At 50.8% G+C, this 12708-nt stretch overlaps 6 protein-coding genes across 6 annotated transcripts; 2 read left to right on the top strand and 4 right to left on the bottom strand.

Annotated features, from left to right (window-relative positions):
- Window positions 1-314: 314 nt before the first annotated feature.
- Window positions 315-5001, top strand: ASPVEDRAFT_194950 (uncharacterized protein). Its single transcript, XM_040809172.1, has 3 exons — window positions 315-683; window positions 745-3144; window positions 3202-5001. The coding sequence occupies exons 1-3, from the start codon at window positions 393-395 to the stop codon at window positions 4936-4938; spliced, it is 4428 nt and encodes a 1475-aa protein (XP_040669149.1). The 5' UTR covers window positions 315-392; the 3' UTR covers window positions 4939-5001.
- Window positions 4990-6474, bottom strand: ASPVEDRAFT_151910 (uncharacterized protein; the record flags this gene model as incomplete). The annotated part of the gene is made up of 4 exons (XM_040808280.1): window positions 4990-5459; window positions 5518-6132; window positions 6184-6344; window positions 6407-6474. 4 exons carry the CDS (start codon window positions 6472-6474, stop codon window positions 5059-5061), a joined length of 1245 nt encoding a protein of 414 aa, XP_040669148.1. The 3' UTR covers window positions 4990-5058.
- A 224-nt stretch (window positions 6475-6698) lies between these two features.
- ASPVEDRAFT_42891 (mitochondrial 37S ribosomal protein uS14m) lies at window positions 6699-7529 on the bottom strand. The gene is made up of 3 exons (XM_040812688.1): window positions 7388-7529; window positions 7133-7304; window positions 6699-7064 (listed from the first exon to the last, which is right to left on the bottom strand). The coding sequence occupies exons 1-3, from the start codon at window positions 7492-7494 to the stop codon at window positions 7002-7004; spliced, it is 342 nt and encodes a 113-aa protein (XP_040669147.1). The 5' UTR covers window positions 7495-7529; the 3' UTR covers window positions 6699-7001.
- A 679-nt stretch (window positions 7530-8208) lies between these two features.
- Window positions 8209-8676, bottom strand: ASPVEDRAFT_84832 (F1F0 ATP synthase subunit i; the record flags this gene model as incomplete). The annotated part of the gene is made up of 4 exons (XM_040817607.1): window positions 8209-8264; window positions 8369-8419; window positions 8538-8567; window positions 8640-8676. The coding sequence occupies 4 exons, from the start codon at window positions 8674-8676 to the stop codon at window positions 8209-8211; spliced, it is 174 nt and encodes a 57-aa protein (XP_040669146.1).
- Window positions 8677-8892: 216 nt separating this feature from the next.
- On the top strand, window positions 8893-10025 carry ASPVEDRAFT_42888 (DASH complex subunit SPC19). The gene is made up of 2 exons (XM_040812687.1): window positions 8893-9102; window positions 9166-10025. Exons 1-2 carry the CDS (start codon window positions 8971-8973, stop codon window positions 9541-9543), a joined length of 510 nt encoding a protein of 169 aa, XP_040669145.1. The 5' UTR covers window positions 8893-8970; the 3' UTR covers window positions 9544-10025.
- On the bottom strand, window positions 9866-12675 carry ASPVEDRAFT_42887 (tRNA methyltransferase RSM22). Its single transcript, XM_040812686.1, has one exon. It carries the CDS (start codon window positions 12608-12610, stop codon window positions 10052-10054), a length of 2559 nt encoding a protein of 852 aa, XP_040669144.1. The 5' UTR covers window positions 12611-12675; the 3' UTR covers window positions 9866-10051.
- Between the last annotated feature and the right edge of the window lie 33 nt (window positions 12676-12708).

The following is a 12708-nucleotide window of genomic DNA, read 5'->3' as shown; positions in this document are numbered from 1 at the left end:
TATTACTTCGCTTCAATCTGGTAATAAGCATACGCATCAGTAAACGATAAGGCCTATCGCAAAGCAATCCAATACACCATCCATGAACTCCATGGCTTGCCTGGGTTGCCTGGTGCTCGTAATAGAAGCGGTCAGCACAAGGCTGCCAAGGCACTCAAGCCCTACCTATCCAATAACAATAAACAGCACTCAATAGTAACAAATTAGTGTCGATGCAAAATGCGCATGAACGACTCAGCCTCATCAGCGATCGCCATAACTCAGCCTTGTCTGGCACGCCTCAGTCATCCTAATTCCTTTCTTAAACCCCATCTCGCTTATTCTCATACTCTTCCTCTCATACTTCCCATGTACTCATGTAATCCATAGGAGAGGAAAAGGGATTCGCAAAAATGACAATCTCCCCATCCTCCACGAAGGCACCCCCGCTCGAGCGGCGCACCACCGCTTTAAAGGGCGAGATCGTGGAGATCTGGTCACAAGTCCAAGCCCGCGTCGTCCAGCTCGCCGGCGGCGACTCCTCCAAGATTCAAGCCGACCTGACCATCGAGGGCGTGCTGGCTGTTCTCGACAAGGCACAGGATGCGTCAGCGAAGAAGGATAGTAGTATTCGGGACGCGTTTGAGAAGACGTTGCAGTTTATTGATACCGTCGGTGGGATTGTTGCGGGTGGTGCAGCGGAGGTAAGATTGTTTATTTCGTGTTTTTGTTTGTGCGTTTTTGTGGATGTGCTAATCGGTGTAGGTGTTTGGCCCGTCGGAGCTATGCTTCAACGCTGTGAGTATGGTGATCCAAGCATGGCAGGGATACCAGGGTGTATTCGAGAGTCTGGCGACGCTGCTTGAGAAATGCGGGCAGTATATGACTCGGTTGGAATATTATATCCGGGGCGGACTGGACGCGAAGCTGGCTAAAGTCGCCTGCCAGCATCTGCAATTATTCGTGGAGATTTGTGATCGCACGATCAAATTGCGGAGATCGAAGAGGCGGAAGCTGATTGTGTTCACGAAACTGCTCTTCCTTAACGATAATGACATTGATGATTTGCTGGAAAAAATGAACTCGCTTGTTGACGAGGAGGGCCGACTTGTCACGGCGCAGACATTCAGCTTTGCTGCCGAGACGGTGGTCAGCACGCGTGAGAACCTGGCGATTAGCAGGGCTGTCAATAGCAAGATTGACATGCTGATTGCGAGTCGGTCGGATTCGCTGAAAGAAAGCGATACGAGGAGGCGGAAGGAAAAGATCCTCGAGACGCTGGCGTTTGACGAGAACAAGCTTGACCAGGATAAGAGGGAACCAGATCCGTACTGGCAGAGAGTCTACTACAATTATCGCAAGTTCGTCGTCCCTGATACTGGCCAGTGGATTTTCTCGGAGCCTGAGTTCAAGGCATGGGAGAAAGGGAGTGAGGAGGCGCCTGCGATCCTGGCGATTGAGGGCACAGAAGGCTCAGGAAAGAGTTATCTGACTTCGACGATTATTCGGAGACTCCGGAATCGCAGCTCTGCTGAGAGTTCAGACTCGAGGACCCTTCTCGCTTTCTATTTCGTCGAGGGCGATTCCAAGGAGGAGCTGAAGAGGACGAACCATCTGGATGTCATCGCTAAATCACTGGTCTGGCAATTTGTCCAGGCTGATGCCTCGTATATGAAGTCTGTCGCCAATATCTGCGAGAAAACTAAAGACATGGATCCGCACGAGATTCCTAGTCGGCTACTGTTTGATAACAAGGACATCGGACAGACTATTGACGCCAACTTCTTCATTGTCATCGACGGCTTGAATGATATCGTCGGCGATACCTTCGTTTCATTCTTACAGAATGCCTTGGCAAGTTCTGCATCGCATCGCAAACTCCGAATCCTTTTGACCGGCCGTCCACGGGCATTCGAGCAAATCTCTGCGAATAAAGATATCACGTTCCGCCCAATCCACATCAGCGAGAGGAACCGGCAGGACATTGACATGTACATCGAGTCTAGGATGGACACCATCGATGCTCTGAAGAATAAAGAGCGGTTTGGAGTCTCAGACCTCCGAGAAAAGATCCGCGTTGCGCTTCGTGACAAGACCGCAGGTGATTACTTCAGGGTCAACACTATTCTCAAACGAATTAGCCACCTGGACTATGTGAATGACATTGACCAGGCGCTCGAGAACGCAGGTAAAGAGCGGTCGCAGCAGATCGAGGCTGAGATCGAGTCACTTAACAATGTCAGAAGTTCCAAGGAGATTGCGGAAATCAACGAAATTATTCTTTGGATTCTGTATGGCAGGGAGTGGCTGAAGCCGCGCCAGATGGCTGCTGTGTTGTATACTCAAAGCGGCGAGCTTTCCTTGCTCACGTTCGAGGCCAAACTCCAGCTGAAGTATACTTTATTCGAAGTGGACAGTGACGGGGACGTGGATTTCCGCTCCTATGAAATCGTTGATCTGATCCCTGAAGGAGGCCAAACTTCCAAGGACGAAAGCCAAGTTGCAAAAAAAATCCTACCTGAGGAGGTGGACATCGTCAGGCACTTCCTTCGCAGCGTCTGCCCGCCTCAGCTGTACGACAAGTTCGACTTCGAGGCAGTATTCGAGCATAAACTCCACCATATCGGCGGGCATATATACCGCGACGATAAGGACACAGCCGAGGCGAAGCTTGCGATGACTTGCCTGCGTATTCTCACGGAAGAAAGGGATAAAAGACGGGAAACTCTCCGGCCTTACTCTGTCAACTACTTCTATCAACATCTATCTGCTGTTGATCTTTCACAGGTGGACCGACAGTGGAAGCGCGTTATTGGCCCTCAGCTTGTAAAGCTATTCCTTGACGAGGCGTCCACTGATGCGCTTCTATGGACCAAGAACCCGGATGATGCTGCTAACTTTGCATGGATGGCTCGCTCGGCGTGGTTAGAAGGTGACGGTGCGACGAAGGAAGTTGTTCGCTGGCTGCGAGAGTCGGTGTCCATTACAGACGTATCTGGTGACTCCGCCAGAGCTTGGGTATCCAATCTCACTAGTAGCTTGAACCCGGAAAGACAATTGCTTAAAGAACTTGCAAAACGAATGGTCGTGCATTGGCTCCGAGAAGAGTCGCCTCAGGTACTAGCTGTCTATGCATTCTCCTTCATTCTCGGGTGTGTGAAGAAGGTACGTTCCATTGGCATTCCACTTAACGTGCATAGAACTGACACTCCTGGCTGGTAGATTGACAGCAACAAACCTGAGGTGACTGGCGCAGCCGAAGAAATTCCAACCGCCGACGACATAGCCGAAATCGAAGAATGGTCACATACCCTGCTCGACTGTGAAAAGGACTCGCTATGGGAGGTCCAGGTTGCCGTTACCCTGCGTAATTTCCACTTCGACCTGCAGGCCGAGAAAAGATGCCGTCATGCACTGGAACTAGAGCCGAAGAACTGGAGAGCATCGTATTATCTGGCGCATGTGGTGTCATCAAACAAGGAAGCCGTCGACATTCTGAACAATCTCATTGAAAGCCTTGGAGCCGACGAAGAATGGATGCAAGGGCCAAACCATGTCTGGGCTTTTGCCGAAATGCTCTTCGACCGTGGACAGCGGTTCTGGGAGGTAGAGCAGTTCGATGATGCTATTGAGTCGTTTACGAAATCCGTCCAGGTTAACTATACCGGATTCAAGCGGATTCTGACCATAATCGAGCAGTATTATGATAGACGCCTATGGTCGGATATTCTGGAACTGCTGAAAACGATTCAATCAGGCACTGGCGAGAAAGCGCATCTATCTAGGATGCTCGTCGATCTTGCTGCCGAGGAAACCTTCCACAGTATTATCCTGCAAACAGCTGTCGAGACAGGCCAATTCGAGTTCATTGAGCGAGTATACGATGACGCCATTAAACTCTCGACCCAGCGCGAGGCGTTCACCAGCTTATACTACATCAGATACCACTATGCGAATGAGATATTCCAGCAAGATGACGGAGAGGAACGCGCGATTGGACTCTGGGAGGTTGCTCTAAGAGACGACCTTCCCCGATCGTTCTTAGACATCGATTACATCCTACCGAGCCTGACGATCAAGTTAGCACCGATATACCTAGCAAAAGCACGAACAGCAGGAAAAGGCTCTGAAACTGCCCGTGATTACCTCGAACGTATTTCATCGATCACCCCGGACGAAGCATCCGAAAGCCATGTCATCCTCCCAGCCAAGCTCTATCTCGCGCGCTATTACCAAGTGACTGGCGACGAGAAAAAGGCGAAGCAGATTGTCCGAAGCGTGGTAAAATTGGCACTGGAGATGCTATCCGACAACGACCTCGAGAATGATTATCTCGCGTACTGGCGACTGTTGCTTGTGTTCCTTCCTCTGAACGATGACCAGAACGCGCTGGCGGCGGTGACAATGGCCGCGCTAGCCAGTCGAACAGCATTCGCAAATGTGAATCCAGGCATACCACATCTCGATGAAGTCAAGAGAAACGTCAGTAAGGACCAAGGAGGGAAAGAACACAGTAAGAAAGAGCGAAAAGAGCAAAGCCCTCGACCTCCGGCCACGCCCAATAGCTTGCAAACGGGCCCAGAACAAACCCGGCCGAGTACACCGAGCAGTGCACCGAGGACACCTGAACTAAGGCCGACAGACCCAGAAGCAGACGAGGAGCTGCCGCCTGTTTTCGCGATCTGTGATGGTGGGTGTGGTAGTTACTGGGAGACGGCAAGTGAGATGTGGTGGTGCAAGGACTGCATAAACTTGGCTTTCGATCGGGATTGTTTTGATCAGCTCCAGAGTGATTCTATGCCGCTGAAGGTGTGCGATAAGCAACATGAGTTCTTGGAAGTCCCCAAGTGGGATGCTTCTGTGCGCGAAAATGCTCCGCGGGATTCGGTGCCGTATGGCGGGAAGGTCATTTCCCTCGAGGAGTGGAAGAGGGAAATTGTGAGTAAATATATAGAGTAAGAGCTTCCTACACTCACCAGTGCTTAGCTACGAATAATGAATGCATGAACTGCCGTAATAAATACCTCAATTTCAGTTTTGGGTTAAATAGACTAACTACTGGTTTTGAGAATATTGAATCTAGACCTCTAACTCCTGGATCTGATGGCTGAGATCACCGTCATCCCCATCGACACCATCGCCTAGGCCAACTCTTCTCAACACGAGTTTTGCTTCGCAGTAATCAGGGTCATCGTAAGCCCGTTTCAACCAATCAAGCATGTGAGGCCAAGCCTTGGTCATGATACACTCCGTGTTAAGCTCTTCCCCGGACGCGTAGCAATTGCACCCTGACTTCTCCTCTTCAGGGAGTGGGGTACCAAGAGGCTCGGGAGACAGAACATATGCACGACAACGAGAAGACACGAATGCAGCGAACGACTCTGGGTGCGGTTCTTGGCCGGCCACAAGTAAGTCAGTATCCTTCTGGTGGAGAGGATGGGAGAGGCAGATTGCGGATATATATTGACGCCAGGCGGGCCCTTAGCAGAAATTAGCGCTAAATCAAGTCCTAAATCTCGTACTGCAATTGTCACTCACAGTTATTTGCCAAGTAGCGGATTGCACCACATCCCCCTTCAGCAAGACCAATAACATCGATTTTGGCGTCGCTCCTGACAAGCTGTCCACGGGCTGTAAAGATGCCCTCAAAAACGGAGCTCACATGCTCTTGCCAGTTTTCATGACCCGGAATCCTGTTCCTGCCTGTTTCACGCAAGGGAGGATGAACTGCTGAAGCTCGAGACACAGCCATTCGAGTGACCTGGGTCATTGCGCGAGCTAAGCCGCAGTGCCAGGAGAGTTGGCCGGGATTCGCCAGCACAACGGCGACTTCACCTTTATGGGAGGACGGTACTTTCCCTGCGGCTTCATTGGGACCACTGGTGTGGCCGCGTTCTTCTGGACTAAGAATTGCTTTGACAAAATTCACGGCTGATCCGGCGTTGATGTTCTCACTACCCACCGTGCGGTATGCCCAGATTCCTAGGTCCTGCGCAGGTTCACCGAAGACCAATATGATTCGTGAGGCCGTAGACAAGTTGTTCGAGACTAGTATGGGAACGTGCGGCTTTGTTGGTCCCGACATGAGAGGCAGACGAAGGGTGACGAGGCCCAAAGCGCGTAGTCTCGGCAACACAATATTTCGGATGCATTCTAGTCTCCAACTAGAGTCAGTAAATTCATTCAAGTCGACTCAGTATAGACCATTTCTCAATGGGGAGGTTGTTGCATAGGCGAGAGGATACTTGCCATTCATGGCTTCCCGTTGTACCTGATTCCACCGCTCATTTTTGTTGATTTTGAACTGGAATTCTTCTGTTGGGTCGGAGATTTTCCTAATTTGGTCTTGGTCATTGATAAAGTAGCTATTTTCAAAAATCTAGTCAGTTCTCTGGCCTAGGAAGATAAAGTGTTGACTTGAACCCACCCCAACTTGTCTAGCTCAGCTGAAAACTCTGGGTCCGCAGGGAGATCCTCTCGGCGAAAGACGAACATGTTTGGGCTGATGTAGATATAGATGGGTCAATGGAGGAGAAAGTGAAGTCTAGTTTGAGAAAGGTGCGGAAGTACTCAAGAAAGCACTTGGGACGGAAATGAGAAAATGGGTCTTCGAGATATGTAGAAGGCCGAGGAGCTTTGAGAGATAGAAAGGTAAAGAAAAACTGAGGCCGGGCTTGTGGGTGTTGTTTGCTTCAACAAAGAATCCAATCGATTAATTTCTCCGTTTGCTCCTTCCCGTGGGCATCTGCAGTGAAGCAGGGCGCTGAATGACTGGGAGCTGGATCTATCAAATGAGAGAATTATTGCTTCATAGACCCAGAAATTCACTCTCTTATCATCTTGACAGAAGATGAAAAAAAAGAGAATTGGCAGTAAGTGAAATATAAAATAGTAATGATTTGTATAGACCCATCTAACTTATCGTACAATCGTCCTCGGATATGATATTTAGAACAAACGCCATTTTGCAAGTCGTCAAACAAACTTGCAAGACCAATTTCAACCCGGTAATGTACCCCAAATTACCAACTAGCCTTCTTGACTCCTGGTAATTCACCCGCGAGAGCTTGTGTACGGAATTGGTACTTGAGGGAGAATAATGTCAGCTATATGAAGGGGCTAAATGGCATAAATTCCGGCTTGAAGTCCTTACTCTTCCGATTCTGAAGGCCCGAATAATACTCCTGGCTGTACCTCCTGCTACGCATCGGTTCTTGATCTGGGTGGAACGAGTGTAGGCGTGCATTTGGGAGAGCTGCAATTGGGCCTGGGCACGGGCACGCTGGGGAAGGCTTGTGTTGCGAATTATGTAGCGGAGAGCTTGACTATAAGCAAGTAAAACATGTTAGTGTTTTCTCTTCGCAACGCCGAGCGCTATCGCAAATTGAGGATGATTGCGGGATCGTACCGGTCCGGCTCATACTGCTCGAAAACCTTGCGCTTGGTGTGATCGCGGATAACGCGGGGGTTGATGAAGCCCGCAATATCAAGCTTCTTCGCTCTGAATTGGGACATTGTGCGTGGCGTGGCAGTGGCCGAAATGTCGAGATTGTCCAGCTTTTGAGGTTGGCTCGATATCGCACTTCCGCTGGAGCAAAGGGTCATGTGATGTGGAATCCAAATACGGACTAGCGTGCTTTGCCAACCTCATACCGTGGGAAAAGTTTTCCAAGTAACAGACCTCAGGGAGATATGGTTGTACGGATTCTAATTTGCATTAGCTAGATTGTATACTCTGGTCGGAATATGGGAAAGGCCGTGTATGTCTGGGGCTACTGCGAAGAAGGTGGAAGGTGGATATAGGGTGAGTCTCGAATGGCAAGCCCACTTGAGACTAGCGAGGATACCCAGCGCCGTATCTACGATAGAAGATCTAGAATGAGGCACAGGACGAATTGGAAAGTGATTAAAAATACGGATATACGGACACTTCATCGACAGCATCCAGGCGTAGGTCACCCCCTTCCAAAGCTACGAGCTTCCGAGAAATCCCGCGATCGATATAAGTGTTCCGTCGGAAACAGAAATTATATGCAGCAAGCGTGCAGTTTTGGCAGGGAATATTCGACGGAATAGTGGTACAACTTGTCAATTCGTCAAAGAGTTTATATGACGAGTAGCGTCTATATGTCTGTACAGGAGTTGCTTGCAACATCACGTCAATGGCGACACATCAAATCCGACACGCCGTTCATTCCATTGCTTCCAGATTATTCGTCGTCCAATCCTCTAGTGCTTAGGAGCCTGACGGTTGGGGTTGCGGGGGTCGTTCTTGAACTCGGCAGCTGGAAACACAACCGGGTTAGCAACATTGCTACTGTATGAGGTTGCAATCGTCGCAGGCATAATATCCGCGACAAAAGACAAGATTATAGCGCGGGTAACTCACTGTTGGACATGGCGTTCTGCGCAGAGTTGATTCCGTAGAGGATGACCAGACCTAACCGCGAAGTCAGTACAAATGGTGACAAGCCTTCTCCCTCACGTTCCACATCCAATATAAGTCGCTTCCAAGTGGAATTCTCGATCGATTCATTCAACGGGGTTATGACACGTACCGGCAGCGAAGAAGGGGCCGAGGGGACCCGCTGTATGAGACAGTCAGTTTCATTGTCGTCTAGTCGAGGACCGGGGACACCAAGCGGGAGGCGGCAACTTACCGATGGGGGCAGGGAACTTCTTGGGAAGGATAGACATTGTAGCAATTCGTACAGACAAATGCGAAGTGCTGTTGTGAGGAGGAGGTGTGGTTGATGTCTCGGGAAAGGGTGCGACAAGCAGGAGCGGCAGCAACGAGGTTTGTCCGGAAGCCCGAGGACAAGGCGCTAGCCGCCTTCGGAAGGTTACGGGCCGCCGCTTTAAGCCACCCGATAACGATCCCCTCATCAATGTAAACAATCATAGATTGCCGAACAAATACAGAGCGTCCTCCATCGCTACTTGCTTTCGCTTTGTACGGAATTTTCCCACGTTCAACAATCTTCTAGCAATATGGCTGCCTCACTTGAATCCTCAGTCGCCTCTCTCCAATCCTCCCTCCAACTAGTCGATTCCTCAATCTCAATCCTAGACTCCGGCATCAGCGACTTCCCTCGAATGACAAAGGTCCTGCAAACAACACGAGTAGGTCTACCTCATCGTAAGAACACCGAATGATATCCCCTCCCGCTAACTCTGTATAATCAGCACTTCGAACTCCTCCCAGAACCCACAATCCGAGACGCCCAACAATCCCTCCTTGACGAAATCACCCCAAGCATCGCACACCTCCTCTCCCTCGCAACAAACCATGTCGAAAAACTCTCTCGTCGCGAGGAAGGCTTGCGTGCAAAATGCGAGTTGCAAGAGGGGCGGATGAACTCCAGTGAGAGCCGACAGAACGCATCTCGTCCAACCAAAAGCGCCGCTCGAGGCAGTGCGGGACAGGGTGCTTCTGCGGCGAAAGCGCTGGAGTTGAGACGGTTGGTTCAGAAGAAAGAGCGCCTTAAGTATGCGGTCGAGCGTCTGGAGTTGCAGAGTACGCAGAGGGAGCGCCAGTTGCGGAAGAGTATGGCCTTTCAGTGATTGGGTCTTGATTGGTTTGAATCAAGCCGGCATATTTATTCTCTGATGTTGCTGCACTTGTCGGCGGCATCGATATGTTGTCTATTTTGATGATTTAAGGCTGTGTTCCGTTCTGGCATATTCAGCCGACCCCAAATCCGCCGCGCCGCTACGAAGTAGCAACGCAGGCCTGTGTGCTGGGGGTTATTTGTACTCCCGGATCCCCTTCGCGAGCTGGTCTTCTTGAAAACCGCTACAAGTCGCAAGGCCCCTCACCCGCGCTTCCACTTGGAAGTAGGAGCCAAGGTAGGAACCTTTTTTCTTACAGATGGGCGCGAACATATATCGAGAGGCATTCCAAAGTGGTATTGAGAGAAGAGCCCAATTAGAGGTATAATAATAGCTATGTTACAGTGGCTTTTGCGCCTATTGTACAGTATATGATACAAATCCATCCTTTTCAAGTCCGTATAATGCCAATGACGCCTCCAAAATGCAAAATCTCCAAGGTATCATCGAGGAAACACCATTAAAGATTCTCTCGGGCAAATTTCCTCGAAGCATGTCTGAGCTTCTTATTATCCGCGTGCTTCTTCCAACTAGGAACCTTCTTCTCACCCTTCTTCCGCGTAGGGACGGACAGATCACGAGGTGACGCCTGCTCATCGAAGTCAACCCCAAATTCGCCTTCGTCGTCCTCTTCGCCTCGCTCCCTCTTTTCAGCGGCACGTCTTTCCAATCGTTCCTTCTTCCCTTCACCCTTCTTATCGCCGAGTCTCAGGTTTCTCGGGATGCGAGTCTTCGCTCCAAGGGCCCACAGGTCACCCCAGTATGCTTTCCGAGCATCCTTGTAAGCCTGGCGGCTGAATGACCGGGGAACGGTCCAGCGTTCGATTTTCCCGGCTGGTGTGCAGAGGTCGAAGATTACGTGGCCGCGGCGCTTCATAGGCGTATATACCACTCGGGGTAGCGAGAGGGAGTTGAATTTCTGGTCTGGTTCGGAAAGGGTCTCAGCTGCGGTAGGATCCGTTTCTTCAGCTGCTTCGTACAGGTGTTCGTAGCCTTCGAATGCAGCGTCTGTGGCTTCGGGTCCTTGCTTGATGTCCTCGGTCTGACGGAGGTCGACGCCACGTTGGACGGCGAGGTAACTGAATTTCAGATCCTCGTGGTTATGATCCCTCGCGCCGATGATGCGTTGGTGGAAGGCTGGGCGAATGTATCTTTGTGAGAAGTGGCAGAAGTCTTTCCGGCCCTTGGCTTGGCCGTCTGTTTGGTACATGGGGCATCTCTCGTGGTTGGTGCAAGGCGCAATGATCATGCCAGGTTCTTTTTGGACCGTTGCGTTGTCACTGGGTGATTCGGTGAGGTCGTTGTACTCTGTTGAGCCAGGGCTGGATATGTAGCGTTTCAACAACATCTCACGAGCGCCGCCGATTGCTTCGAAGCCGCGCTGGTGTCCCTTTTCCATTAGGATTAGGACGCCACCGCTCGGGTTCAAGAGTCGCCATAAGTTTTCAACGTATTCTTTTCTTTCGTGTTGTTCATCGATGCCCAGTAGGGTATGAGGGGCAATTATAACGTCAAATTGCTTTCGTTTGGGCACTCGTTGATCATGAATGGTAGGTCCCTCTCGGGTGTGGATGTAATCAGGGAGTCGAGGGAGAAAGGTTGTGTTTTCCAGCATCACACTCGCGCGAAGACGCAGTGGGTCGGAGCCCGTGAGCACAGTTGATCTTCCCAGAGGGTAAGGCGCTCCCTTGTGATGATCTGGAACCATGAGCTCGTACTCGGCACGGAGAACGTCTCTCCATGCTAAGATACCGGCACCACCAGCACCGGCATCGAGAACATTGGGTCCACCCTCTTGCGAAATCAACGAGCGCAGCCAGTCTGATCCCAAGCGTTTCCGAACTTCGGTCAATACACTCAAAGTCGAAGCATACATTGCCGGGTATAAAACTGCCATGTACGCATTGGCCTCCATCTCTGACATAAAACGCTGAGATGAACTAAGACCGATCGCTTTCTGAGGTTCCTGAGCTTGTGCAGGCGCAGTCCTGGCCGACTGAGGAAGAAATTTGCCGCCAAATGCGTCAATAGCTGCCTCTGAAATATGCTTGTTGGAAGCATCTGAGAGGATCGCGCCAATGGGCCCAGTCAGCGTATCTGTGGGTGGGAATACGGTGTTCGGGTCGGTGGAAAATTTCGACTTCATTGTCAAAGGATGCAGGCGTGGCGAAGATTCCTCATTTCCTTCTTCGCTCTCGATAGCCGAATCAAGCAGTACTTCGGCCCCAAGTTGGTCGGCCACTTCTCGAGTTCGTCGCATAGCTGCAGTTTCCTTCACTGGAGGGCCCTTCTCCATATCATAAACAACCGGTCCATCCTCCTGTGTTTCAGTTGCCTCATACGGAACTTCCTCCCAGCCTCCGATTCCGTCTTCGCGGAAAAGCTGGTCGGACTCCAGTTCCTCCTCCAGTTCAGCCGCACCTTCTGGAACAATAATAGGTTCGCCGTACAGTCGAGTAAATACTGCCGTTTCCCGATCGCTTAGGTGTCCTTCTGGTAATTTATGGCCGAAAAGTTGTCTGGCTCGTTGAACCCGAACTTCCACAGTCTGCTCGTCCGCGTACTCGTTTGTTTCGTCTAACCCATCGTCAAGTTTGCCATCGTCGGAGGCCGTAGCCTCACCGTATGCGTCCGTGAGGTCAAGCTCGTCAAGTAATTCCAGAATCTCGGCTTCCGTGGTAGTGATTTTATCAATTAAAGGGTAGATCGGGTGCTGGTCCAGCTCCTGTTCCGCTGTAGGATCGGGTTCTTCTTTCGCTGGAAGTGAGGCATGTCGTCTACCCACCACAAATTGTCCCGATTCGTATCCTGTAGGCTGTAGTCCTGAAAGGCGTATTGACAAGAGAGAATTGACTTGATTCGGACCGGCAGTCGTGCTCTTTGATCGAAGATTCGTGAGCGTCGGCGCTCTGTACCGGGCCTGTTGCGAGCCGGCGCGTCGAAGGCTGTATGGAGTAAGACCGCCAACACCGCAGGACTTGGAGTGAGCGGCCCGTAAAGCAGGAGATCGCGACAACATTGTCGGCCTTTCCACTGCCCTGAAAAGGAAGCAAGAAGCTGGACGAGATAAAAAATTGGGCTGGCGCCACAAGAGCTCCGCGGCAGAAAATCAACGCC

This window comes from Aspergillus versicolor (assembly GCF_001890125.1).
Source record: "Aspergillus versicolor CBS 583.65 unplaced genomic scaffold ASPVEscaffold_6, whole genome shotgun sequence".
In the NCBI taxonomy this organism is placed as follows: Eukaryota; Fungi; Ascomycota; class Eurotiomycetes; order Eurotiales; family Aspergillaceae; genus Aspergillus; species Aspergillus versicolor.
The sequence above is the reverse complement of the archived record's forward strand: the minus strand, read 5'-3'. Positions and strand labels throughout refer to the sequence as shown.

What these genes read in the sequence shown, in the direction of transcription:
- ASPVEDRAFT_194950 (XM_040809172.1), top strand. Translation starts at nt 393, where the DNA reads ATGACAATCTCCCCATCCTCCACGAAGGCACCCCCGCTCGAGCGGCGC. An exon ending in TTGCGGGTGGTGCAGCGGAG is followed by an intron (nt 684 to 744) that starts GTAAGATTGTTT and finishes TAATCGGTGTAG; the next exon opens with GTGTTTGGCCCGTCGGAGCT. An exon ending in TTCTCGGGTGTGTGAAGAAG is followed by an intron (nt 3,145 to 3,201) that starts GTACGTTCCATT and finishes CCTGGCTGGTAG; the next exon opens with ATTGACAGCAACAAACCTGA.
- ASPVEDRAFT_42891 (XM_040812688.1), bottom strand. Translation starts at nt 7,494, where the DNA reads ATGTCCCAATTCAGAGCGAAGAAGCTTGATATTGCGGGCTTCATCAAC. An exon ending in GAGCAGTATGAGCCGGACCG is followed by an intron (nt 7,305 to 7,387) that starts GTACGATCCCGC and finishes ACTTGCTTATAG; the next exon opens with TCAAGCTCTCCGCTACATAA. An exon ending in GGGCCTTCAGAATCGGAAGA is followed by an intron (nt 7,065 to 7,132) that starts GTAAGGACTTCA and finishes TTCTCCCTCAAG; the next exon opens with TACCAATTCCGTACACAAGC.
- ASPVEDRAFT_42888 (XM_040812687.1), top strand. Translation starts at nt 8,971, where the DNA reads ATGGCTGCCTCACTTGAATCCTCAGTCGCCTCTCTCCAATCCTCCCTC. An exon ending in AGGTCCTGCAAACAACACGA is followed by an intron (nt 9,103 to 9,165) that starts GTAGGTCTACCT and finishes CTGTATAATCAG; the next exon opens with CACTTCGAACTCCTCCCAGA.
- ASPVEDRAFT_42887 (XM_040812686.1), bottom strand. Translation starts at nt 12,610, where the DNA reads ATGTTGTCGCGATCTCCTGCTTTACGGGCCGCTCACTCCAAGTCCTGC.